Source organism: Ursus arctos, unplaced genomic scaffold (genome assembly GCF_023065955.2).
Source record: "Ursus arctos isolate Adak ecotype North America unplaced genomic scaffold, UrsArc2.0 scaffold_23, whole genome shotgun sequence".
Taxonomy (NCBI): Eukaryota; Metazoa; Chordata; class Mammalia; order Carnivora; family Ursidae; genus Ursus; species Ursus arctos.
In genome coordinates, this window is record NW_026622908.1 from 8738316 (window position 1) to 8751040 (window position 12725).

Sequence of the window (12725 nt, forward strand, 5' to 3'; positions counted from 1 at the left end):
AAATAGTTGCAGACTTATAGAAAAGTTGCAAAAATAAGTGCAAAGCATTTTCATATACTCTTTACCCAGCTCACTCAAATGTTAACATTTTAGCACATATATTTTCTCAGTCTCCTTCCCTCTCTATACTTTTCTGAACCAATTGAGAATAAATTGCAAATCTAATACCTTTTCACCTCTAAATACTTTAGTGTATATCTTCTAAAAGAAAAAACAAAACAGGGGCGCCTGGGTGGCTCAGTCGGTTGAGCATCTGACTCTTGGTTTCCGCTCAGGTCCTGATCTCAGGGTCATAAGATCAAGCCCTGCACTGGGCTCCACACTTGGCATAGAGTCTGCTTGAGAGTCTCTATGTCCCTCTGCCTCTGCCCCTCCTCCTGCTTCACGTGTGCATGCACTCTCTCTCTGTCTCTTTCTCAAAATAAATAAATAAAATCTGTAAAAAAACAAAAACAAAAACAAAAAAAACCCAAAACAAAAAATGGACAATCTCCTATATAAGCATTATCACATTATAAAGGTAACACTGATAAAATATTATCTAATCCAGTACTGTTTCTTTTCTTAACCGACCTTAGTGAAATCCACATAACCTCTCTGAGCTTCAGTGTTATCAGCAATATAATATGAATAATAAATCCCAAGTGGCTGTTATGAGAAACAAATGCATGCAAACTATATGCTGTGAGTATAAAATATATATTATTATTATTAAAAATATTTAGTAGTTAGCTTATTTTAAAAAGTGCTTAATTTCTCAGAGTCTGAGTTTCACTATTTATAATAATTAAGACAGTGAAGTTATTAGGATCAAAAACTCAAGCACTTTTAAAGACCAAGCAGACAATAACGTGATGTATAAAGTTGTCAAGTATGAGAAAATTTAGGGAGATGGTTATTGTGGCAAATTGGAAAGAGTATACATATAGGCATTCAAATTCATATTAAGAACAAAACAAAGCAAAAGCACTTTCCTGTTCAACAAAATTCTGTAGGTCTAACACAGCACATTGAATCTGTTGGGGTAAACGTCTGCAATCCTTGGCCTAGACAGCCTCTAGATTTCTTCCAGCTCCAAAATTCTATGTAATTCTACGACATAATTACAATTCCAACTGCATGAGCAACTTAAAGTTACTGTAGTACTTTTAAATAGGGAAAATTTAAATAATGTAATGTCTTCTTAAGACCAGTTCTAGTTTAAAATTTTAGCTTACAATAAAGAGGCTCCGAATAATAAAATGAAATCAATACTGTTTGAACTGAAATCCAGCACAACCTCAACTAGCCTATATCTATCTGAGTATTTACCATACAAACAAAATATGAAAAGAGATACCGATGAAAACCAGAAAAAGGAAACAGGAAATATGAATTCCCACAACAGGGCACAAATGTCAAAATACTGTTTGAGGATAGCTAAAAAAAAAAGGAAGGGGTAAATATGGATGGAGATAAACAGACAATTCAAAAAAGGAGCATACATGATCGATTGATATATGAAAAAGATTTCAATTTCTCAAATAGTCAAAAAACTAAACATTAAGATATCATTTTTGTCCCTCCAAATGACAAATTTTTATTATGCCCTGTTTATCACATTTAACTGGCAATCTTATTTATTAAAATCACCAAATAATGCAAATGACATACAAATTCATAAAGTAAAAGGTCAATGTCCCTCCATCTAACCTCCACTACCAACGGCCTGGTGTGCATCCCTTCTTTTTGTATTTCTTTTTTTCTTCTTTTAAAGGTTTTATATATATGAAAAATACAGAAAAACGTAAAGACAAAGTAAAACATGTCCATAATTGCACACCATTTGATGGGATGTATATAAAATAAAAAGTTGTAATCCTAACACCATCCTTCACTCCAACTTCACTTGACTCTTGACATATCCCTGTTCTCATTCAGGGGTTTCCGGTCCTCCTGTCCTACAACTTCCTGGATACACAGAAATATATTCTAAATTATCCTTTCATAAAAATCTTAATTACTTACAAAAATGAGAACATACTCTACATCCTTCTAAGTAAATATATAAAGACAAGCAAAGGTTTGTTTTGCTTTAATGATAGTACCTTCTGTTAGAACGAGGGCACTGCAGAACAGGGATTCTACACTGATTTCAAGTGATGGTAGACATACATTTTGTCTGGCTTTTGGAGGCCAATTTGGCAATATATAAAATAGCCTTCAAAGTATTTATAAACTTTGATCCAACAATTCCATTCCTAGAGATTTATCATTAGGAAATTATTAAAGATTTATAAATATGTATACATTTATGTTAACATATATTTATCTTTAAGGATGCTCTTCATTAAATTTCTAACAGACCAATTTGTAAATAAATCATGCCAATATTTTTATGCAAGATCATCAGGCAACCAATTAAAGACCACGTATTTTGAAAATATTGTTTAAAATGAGAAGTGCTCAATATAATGGCATATGAAAAATACAGAAAACAAAATTGCATGTGAGAACTTACAAAACAAATAAATTAGCTACATATATCATCATGAAGAAATTTTTAAAACTTAATGCTCAGTTAAAACAAAACATGCAATGGAAGATTTTATACAGTATGATTCAATTTACATACAGGTCAAAAACAGGCAAAACTACAAATAAATACATGTATTACATAAAAATCTTTAAGAAGGAGGGACTAGGAAATAATGTCGAACATCTTGCTACTAACTTTTCATGTGCTTTATCAACAAAGTACTGAGCAACTACCAGAAGAGAGTGCGCAAGTAAGAGTGGCCCCAGACCTGGAGAGAGCACTTCATGCACGCTGCTGTCTGTCACTGGGGTTCGGGAACTTGGGGACTCCAGGGAGCTCAATTTCAAAATACTTTTAAAGTCCATATGAGGAATACCATTGAAAGAAAATTCAGTAACTTATTTGTGCCATTAGGATAAATACTCAGAAAAATAAAAACTTTTAAAAGAAAATCCAAACTGATCTTACATGGCTCCAGTTTTGAAGATAGGGCAAGTATATTCGGCCTTGAGCATCCACATGTTTTCCCACTGAGATTCCCATATTTGCAGTTGGCTTTAAGAAGCAAATGGGGGGAGCAAAAGGGTGGGAATCCAAAATCCACAAACGAATTGGTATATTATATGTATTACCTATTTGAGACAAAATAAACACATTTTCAAACAATGACGAAGCATACACATTATATTTACCGTACAGCTCGGTGGCATTTTAAGGCGTATGGTCAAGTGTATGTATGTATATAAAGGATTTCCACAAATCAAGGCCTACTTCTCCATTTTCATGTTCCCATTAAAGCACCAGCATAACACTTGAAGAACTTTAATTAAGACAACGACCAGCTTGTCCAATTCAATAACTATTTACAGGGCCTACTGTGCCAGGAATTTGGGATACAGCAACTTCTCTATGTAACCTTCTTTGCTCCATTCAAGCAGAGCTCTTTGACCCTTTCTTGAAGGGTAGTGGACATTTCTATTTTTACACTTATTCTGCATTGAAGTTATTTGCCTACAGGTCTGTGTTTCCTTTCACAATGTCAATTTCCAGAGGATTATGTATTATTCATTTCTATATCCCCTGCACCAAGTAAAGTGCCTAACACACTGGCTGACAATAAAGGTTTCTTATATAAATAAGAGTGAGCAAATGAATAAACAAATGACAAATGAGTGAATCCACAAAGATGAATTTGATACATTTGATACTGACCCTCAAGTTGCTCATTAAGTGCAAACAAGCTGGGTTACACACACAGAACTTGGAGCTGAAAATAACCTTAACAGTTACCTCGTCCACTTAAATTTCAGTGTACTGAGAGATGGGAACTCGAGTGCATGCACTTCCAGTGTTAACCACGTACATGCATCATGCCTACCGAGAGCAAAAATCTCTGACGGCCCTGGATGCCAGGAAGCCCAAAGCTAAACCTAATGAAAGTGTAAAAACTAAACTTAAACGAGAAATCTGATCGATTACCTTAGCTGTTCTATTGTATCTCCTGATAGTCACTCCTGCTTTCATAATCTTAGTGCATGTCTTTCACTGTATTTATGAACGTGGCTGCCCAGGAGCAAGAATGCCCGGGTTCGAATCCTAGTTTCCCCCATGACTAGCTATATGATTTTAGGCAAGTTCCTTAACTTCTCTGTGCCTCAATTCCTTCCTCCATAAAATGGAAATAATAATAGCTCCTACCCCATAGGGTTGTTGTGAGGATGGAATTAGTTAAGGCATGTAAAATTCTTAGAATGACATATGACATGGTAAGCATCATGAAGGGTTGGCAATTTTTGCAATTTACCTCAAACCCATTTTGGAAATAGGCCAAGTCTAAATTTAAAAAAAAGTTTTATTTTCCCCTGCATTCCTTTTCTTACTAAGGAAATCTTCCTCCCACTGAAAGCTACTTTTCTCATCTTGCTTCCTCCTCTAGTGATACGAGGATACTCAGCCCTGTCTGCACATTAGAGGCACTTAAGGAACTTGGAAACATACCAGTATCCAGGCCACTCCCCCAAAGTTTCTGATTCAATGGGATGGGGTGTGGATAACATTTTTTAAAAGCTTCCCGTGTAATTCTAAAGTGCAGGTAGGGCTGAAAATCAGTACATTATAGAAATGTCCTAATACTTGTATTTCAGTAGTTCTCAGAACCACACTCCTCTTCTACTTTTGTCTAAGTCTTAACAACAATTTTTTAAATTGAGATATATAACATATTAGTTTCACTGTATAACGTAATGACTTGATATCTGTATATATTGCAAAATGATCACTACAGTAAGTCTAGTTAACATTCGTCACCATAGCGTCTAAGTATTTACAGTTTGTGTATAGACATAGCAACTGATCCATAGATAATTCTGTGATTATAAAGTCATGTGATCACAGCACCACAAAGTGACCAACAGGTACTGAGACACACCATCAAATTCCTCCAGAAGTAGTTAAACTCTGTCAAATGTTATATACTCTCCGGAGGAGTGTTTTTCCAATTGTGGTTATGACAGGTCACAGAATTAATTTAGTGGGCTGCAAGCAGTATCTTAAAATGGAATTGAAAAGAAAATAGAATATACGACAGGTGGTACAGTGTTTCATTTATACATGTATGTAGCATGTTAGCTATGTATATAAAAGTCTTTCTTATTGTGCGTCACAATCAAAACATTTGAAAGCCACTGTTCTAGGCCATGCAAATTTTTTTGTTTCGTAATATAGTTGGAGTCGTAGGCCAAATCCTGATGCTGCCACTTTCTGTGTTGACCACTACATATTAAAGAAAAGGAAAGAAATGTCTACTGATTGTATCTTCCTAATTGACCAAGGATCTGCTGCCTCCCTTAACGTCCTGCCCCAGCAGCGTCCATGCACATTAATAGCCCATGCTTGGCAAAGCAACTGGTGAGCCTGATTCCCGTGTCTAACTGGTAAGATTCACTACTGTTGTTCTGTTCTCTTCTTCCTTCCTTCTTTCCCATTCTTTTCTGTCAGCAAATGCCCTGCCTCCTACCCTGCCCATTTAGCTTTCAGTAATTCACCACCGAAGAGTCAGAACTCCTGGTAGAGTCCTCAGATCTGAAGTAACTGTATCATAAAAATATAATTTAAGTTAGCTGTAAATAAAGTTCAGATGGGTATCATCTTATTAAGATGAATACACATCTCTAAAGAATGAGTGGATGAAGAAAAAGAGTCATCACAACCCTGACACTATCTCAGAGATAAGAAATAATCTAGAAAATGTCTGCAGGTTTACCTAAGGAAATATCAATGGAAGATTCATCGGGGGAATAGGACTGGGTGGGAAGCTCGTTACAAGCTTAACCTCATCCTTTCTCAATTGTTTAAATTTTTTTAGCATGAGTATGTATTATTATACTAATAAAACTAGGAGGGGCGCCTGGATGGCTCAGTCAGTTAAGTGCTTTCAGCTCAGGTTATGATCTCAGGATCCTCGGATTGAGCCCCGGGTCTGCCTCTCTGCTCAGAGGGGAGTCTGCTTCTCCCTCTGTGTACCCGCTCTGTCTCAAACAAATAAAATCTTTAAAAAAACAAGAACAAAAACAAAACTAGGAACTGAAAGAAATATAGGCAGACAAATAATCATAGTCAACATTAAACATCTATTATGTGCCAGGCATTACGCCAAGAGCTTTACTTATAGTAATTCATTTAATCCTCATAGTTCTAGAGTGAGGCTCTATTATTGTACCATTTTACAAATGACAAAGATAATACATTGTGACCTTCTGATCAGCAGGAAATAACTAGTGTGCATCACACTGAGTTGATATAATTCTACTCAAAAGCAAAGAAAAAAAAGAGTGTACTGCAAAAATAAAAGTACTACAGGTACCATTACTACTTTGGAAGACTCAATGTAAGAATCAATGAATTAACTCCTTGGCTCCCAGAGATGCAGAATGCCAATGAGGGGCATCATACCAATGATATTAAAATAAGTTTTATGCCCTCTTGTTACTTCCCCACACTGTCCTTGAAACTGAAATGCTACTAAGTAGTGATTCATTTAAATTCATGAGCGCCTCTGCTAATATATTATTACCCTTGACATCACTGGGGTGGGTAAGAATTGGGAACAAAATCAATCAACCAGTCAATCATTGGGGTGGGCAATAATTCTGTCTCTCTCTCTCTTTCTAGCATTTAACCATAATAAATGCAGAACACAAGTAATGGGAAACAGGTCTGAGTAAGGTTCTCTAGGCAGCCAGAAAAGAGTCTAAGAGCTTGGCAGGAGAGGAGCAAGGAGGGGGAAAAAATCAATTCTGCAATTTCTGCAGAGCTCACTGCTATCTACTCTCATCTCCAACCACATTCCTGTGTATAAAAACCACACTGAATTCCTATGCATTTCCTGTGCCAAAGGAGGTGTCATGGTGGGACGAGAACAGAAGCAGAATAAAACATGAGTGCACCCCGGGTGATGAGCCATCGTGGAGGGGAAGAAATTAAGAAGGGTTTGTAACAGTCTAGGGACTACTGTAATGAAGCACCTACTTTGAAAAAAGTCCCCCAAAATACAGCTGCTTGGTGTCCTTTGAGCAGTGTATTCCCACAGTACAGAGCTGAATCTCTTGTAAAGGAGCAAACTCCACTGTTCTCTCCCCATTTGTTTTCAGATCCTCCTCAGCCCTTTCTTCAGGGCACCTCCTCTCTCATGTGCCCAGCAAATTCATTTATTAGTCAGTAATCAAATAAACAAACTCAACCATTCAATAAATATTTAGCAAGCATTTTCTATAAACACAGCACTGTGTATTAGTGATTTTGGATAATATCCCTCCTGGGATTATTTGCATTTTAAATGAGGAATAAATGTTTAGTTGTGGAATTTCAGGCACCCCTTCAGAGAAATATATTAGAACCAATGCTTCACTGGTGTTCTTTACATCATACTACATAAGCAATCACCTATGATACCTATCTGAAAGACTAGTCCTGTTGAACCCTGATAGAAGTAGGTCTGGACAAATAGGAAGAGTTCACTACAGGGGAGCTAGTGATTTTTTGTTTTTTTGGGCAAACACTTAATTATTTTAGCCTGTCAGGCCACCTGAAAATATGTTGCTTTCTTTGAGCTCTAATGGCCCCAAATTTCCTACTGGAGTTTCAAGTTATGGCCTGATACTGCTGTGTGGTCTTAGGTAAGTTACTTGACTAGGCCAAGATTCAGTTTCAGCCACAGAATGGGGACATCATACAGACGGAAAGGGAGAGTAACAAAACATTGATATAATGGAGAAAAAGGTGTGATCCTTGCATTTTGCTGTGGAAAGCAACGAGAACTCTCCATAAGAGCAGGCCTATGTCTGTGTAGGGGCCCAGGGCAGGCTGCCCAAGATGGGCCACTCTGGCATAAAGACTATTTTGAGTTAAAAGTAATCGAAACCCAGCAGATGCAGGAAAAGCTCTCTGCCTCCCTCTCAAATGCCTACATTTACACTGGAAAGAAGAGTCTATAGGAAGAAGAGAGCTCTTAACAGAGATTGCCCTTTACCAAGAAAACTTATCTGCCTAAGAGGGCAACCTTTGTTTTTCCAAGCATCTCCTTTCCCTTCTTGCTAAGGATCTTTCTCCCTTTTGTGTCCACAGGCCCCTCCCCTCTCCTTAGCTCATATGAGCTTCATATTGGCTCAGGGTCTTTGGAATCTCATGTCTGTGTGCATCCCTCATACGTATGTCTATTAAGTTTGAATTTCTCCTTTGTGTCGGTCTCATGTCAATTTGATTCTAAGTTCACCTCAAAGGACCACAAGGCAGAGGAAGGTCTTCCTCCCCAACATCTGTCTTACCTTCCTCTGTACACTGGCACCTAGGAGAGTAGTGGGCACGTAGTTGACACTCAGTTAGTATTTGTTGAACTGAATTGAATCTGTTGATATTAATCCAGGCCACAGCCTAGAGGGACAGCATTCTGCTATACGGAACAGCATTCTGCTATACGGAACAGCATTCTGCTATACGGAACAGCAATCTGCTATACCCAATAAGGTTCTGATTAGAAAATAAATACTTTAGAAATGTTATGGAACTACATAAATATAAGTTCTTGTTTAATTGCTCTTTTACAAAATTCCCACATTTTCTCCAGCACCACACTTACCCTGATACATCACGGGAACAGTGCCAGTGAAATTCAGCAGGTCTTTCTGGGAACTATCTTTAAACACTGCAAGAAAAAAAGCCCCAAAATATGCACTTAAAAGTAGAAAACAACAGCATTAAAGTTTGTGCTGCACATACACACGTACAGAAGCACACATAATTTCTAAGTTCATCACCTAGGAATCTATAAATATGTTGACAAGGGGGAATTACAAGGTACTGTTTTCTTAGAAAGGCAAGCGGGCAGCTGAAAACACGCAGGGCTTGATATAGAAAGGTTCTAGGCCTACTTTCCCACTCAGACACATGCAACTTTCGACTACTTCAATCTCTTTGACCCTCAGTTTCATCGTCTACAAAACAAGGAGAGTAGGACTGCATTATAAAGTTGTCATAAGGATCAAACGAGATAATGTGAAAACACATCTAAGAAGTTTAGGATTATAAAATGTGGGGACATTATCAAATAATTGTAATGTGTAACAAATCAGTTATAATCACTTTCAGATACCAGACTATAACTTTATAATCAGAAAAAAAGAATGTTAGCTTTATTTTTTAAAGTTACCCTTCCGGAAGATCACTAATTATCTTCCTCAGTTTCTCTAACTGCATTATTCTCAACCTTTTTTACACCTTCATGTCCCTGAGACTTCGACTTACCCATCAATGACTGTATACAGTGGTGGAGATACAGAGGTGGAGAATTAATGCCCTCATCTCTGAATTGAATACAGAAAACACTACCTCCAGTTTTAAATTACCCAACTGTCTAGGAAGGTAATCCTCTTAGTACCTCAGTAACTATCCTATTTAGGCAGCGGGAGGAAAAATTCTAAATAAATTTTATGACCTATATTAGAAAGGGAAAAGAGGACACCAGGCTGACAGAAGATGCAAGACCAAGAGGGTGCATAAGCACAAATGTTTACCTTGAATTATATAAGTGAAAGGTAACAGTGGGTAAAAGGATCATTCCATGGTAAAAACTAAAACGGAAAAGAGCAGTGGAAGAGGGACTGTTATTCAGGAACACAGAATAACCTAGAAACGTGGTAGAGGAGCTGCAGGTGTAAATATACATTGTCTAATCAAATGATTCAAAAATCCGAAATAGAAGTGATTATGACACATCTTCAATAACAAAATGGACATTAACAATATTAATCCTACAGCTTGAGAGTTCAATGGCATCATGGGTCATTTTCTCTGAAGAGAAGAAATGAGAATAAGAATTAACTGGTATAATGACGTTTTAAGTCTATATGATGAAGAAAGACATTGAAAAGAACAAGCCGTATGCGAACAGAGGGCAAGACAGACATATGTACAAACCCGACTCCAACCCTAACTTCCCGTGTACTTGAACAAGTTATTTAAACTCTTTGAGCCTCAGGTTCTTTCTCGGAAAAATGAAGATGATAACACTTACCTCACAGCTTTGGTTGTAAAAAATATGTAAGATAATGCAGATAAAACATTTGGAAACATATCAGGCATTCAATAAATAGTAGCTGTGATATCCCCCATCCCAGGCACTTATGCAGCACCAAATCATGGGGTGCTAATCAAGAGAGGCCAGCCACAGATGGGCTAGAATTTAATAATTTCTTCTACATGTGACAGTGGCTATTCCTAAGAAATACTTCAATTACTCCTCGAGTTTTCTAATATATAAATAAATATTAATTAGACACACTTCTTAACACAATGAATTCAAATATAAAACATACCCATGTAGAACAAAGAAGTTTTTCAAAACTGTGTGTTTTGACTAATTTGTGGGTCCTAAAATCAATTTAGTGAGTCTCAATCAGCATTTGTTTTTAAATGAAGTGGAATGGAATAGAAAATGCCAGAGTGTACACAGTATTTCAGTTGTGTGTCTATGGAGTCACGATATAAAATGTATCTCCAAGGGGCACGAAGGTGGCTCAGTGAGCTAAGCATCTGCCTTCAGCTGAGGTCATGATCCCAAGGTCTTGGGATCGAGTCCCACATCAGGCTCTGTGCTTGGCAGGGAGTTTGCTTCTCCCTCTACCCCTCCCTGCTGCTTGTGCTCTCTCTCTCTCTCATGCTCTCTTTCAAATAAATAAATAAAATCTTTTAAAAAAATGTATCTCCAAGTATGGGTTGTGCTCAGAAATTTTAGAAGATACTGAAGTAAAATTGTTCTTAGGTAACTATAAGCGAACAAGATAACTAAAGCTTTGTTATTAATAATTCAGAATCAACCATATGGTAGGCAGAATAATGGCCTCCAAAGATGCCCAATATCCTAATCCTTGGAACCTGTGAATATGTTAACTTATTTGGCAAAGAGACGTTTTAGATGCAATTAAGTTAAGGACCCTGGGATGGGGAAATTATCCTATATTATTGGAGTGAGCCTAATCTAATCACATTGGTCCTTAAAAACAAAGATTTGGCTACAGAAGAATGGTCAGAGAGGTGCAACATTGCTCACTTTGAAGATGGGGGAAAGAGATCAAGAGCTAAAGAATGTGGGTCAGCGTTAGAAACCAAGAAAGGCAAGGAGGGGCGCCAGGCTGGCTCAGTCAGCAGAGCGTGCAACTCTTGGTCTCAGTGTCATGAGTTCGAGCCCCACCTTGTATGTAGAGATTACAAAAAGAAATAAACTTAAAAAAAATAAAAATAATAAAAAAGACAAGGAAACAGATCTCTGCCGGAGTCTCCAGAAAGGAGTTGAGACCTGTCAACACTTTGATTTTAGCCCAAACATGTGCTGTACTTCTAGCCTACAGAACTCTAAGACAGTAACCTTGAGTTTTTTTAAGCTACTAAATTTGTGCTGGTTGGTTGTTGTTGTTTACTTTTTATCTTATTTACTTATTTATTTATACTCAAGTATAATTAACACACAGCGTTCTATTAGTTTCAGATGTACACTACCATGATTCAGTAATTCTATACATGTGTCAGTGCTTGTCAAGGTAAGTGTGCTCTTAATCCCCTTCCTCTCTTTCGCACACCCATCCCACCAACACCCCTCTGGCAACCAACAGTTTGTTCTCTGTATTTAAGCCCGTAAGTTTTTGCTAATTTGTTCTGGCAGTAATAGAAAACTAATACAATATGTTGTATTAACTTAAATTTCCTCCAAAACCACAGGTTGCAGAGTACTGTTCAAAATCAAGGGATAGAAAAGAGAAGTGAGAAGTTATAATTTTGTAGCTCTCTGTGAATAATTAACAATTTAATGTAGCTAAAACTAGGGTTATGGTTCTTACCATAGGTGTCCATAGAATATCTGAAATGTGGGAACAACATGTTTACATTCTTTAGTTCTTCCACAGTTAGATCTCTGAACTTGTACTGAAAAGAGAAAAATGAGAACGGAGTAAGAAGAAAGCTGTAGGCAGCAGAACAATTACAATTAACCTTTAACAGAACACTACGTGCTAGGCCCTGGGCTCTGAGTTTTATGAACATGAATAGTATGTGATTTAATCCTTTTAATAAGGACCCCATGAAGTAGATAATAGGGCTGAAAACTGCTCTACTCCACAGAGGATGAAAATGAAAGCTCGAGAATCAAAATGACTTGCTGAGTTAGGTAGCAAGTGAAGAAGTAAAGCCAGAGCTCAAACTCTGGACCTGGGCCTTTCACCACTGAATCAAACGGCCTCCCAATACATCCCGAAGGCTTAAGAAGTAGGGCAGGAGCACCCACGTCACCAGTGTTCAAGATCCAAGCCTCATTCTTGAATACCTCATTCACCTGAGACACCTTGAATTTCCCTCCCAACCCTCCTGGTACTTCATCCTGGGTTTCAAAGGAAGAACAGACAGCATTCGAGGGTTTGTCGTCAAGGTGAGTGAACTGCCTCCTCATTCATCCAGATATACTCCCAGAAATGCTACCTTGGCAACATCATTTAACTTCTTTAAACTTATTTCCTCATTTACAAAGAAAAATAATACCTACCTCCTAGACCTCTGCTGGGGATTCAATGAAGGAAAAAAATGTTAAGAATTTTTTCTTGGGGTGCCTGGGTGGCTCAGTCAGTTAAGGGTCTGCCTTTGACTCTGGGAAACAAACTGAGGGCTT

General features: G+C 37.5%; 1 protein-coding gene across 3 annotated transcripts in view; it reads right to left on the reverse strand.

The window, feature by feature from the left end:
• The window catches only part of UEVLD (UEV and lactate/malate dehyrogenase domains), a 45738-nt gene that overhangs the window by 27143 nt on the left and 5870 nt on the right, over positions 1-12725 (reverse strand). For 2 of the 3 annotated variants that reach the window (XM_026512239.4, XM_026512243.4), the window contains exons 2-4: positions 11905-11989; positions 8652-8717; positions 2987-3150 (exon numbers count right to left, since the gene is read on the reverse strand). In XM_026512239.4, the coding sequence (XP_026368024.2) occupies positions 2987-3150; positions 8652-8717; positions 11905-11989 (315 nt within the window). The remainder of the gene's footprint in view (positions 1-2986; positions 3151-8651; positions 8718-11904; positions 11990-12725) is intronic. The other variant, XM_057317601.1, reaches the window with a different exon arrangement.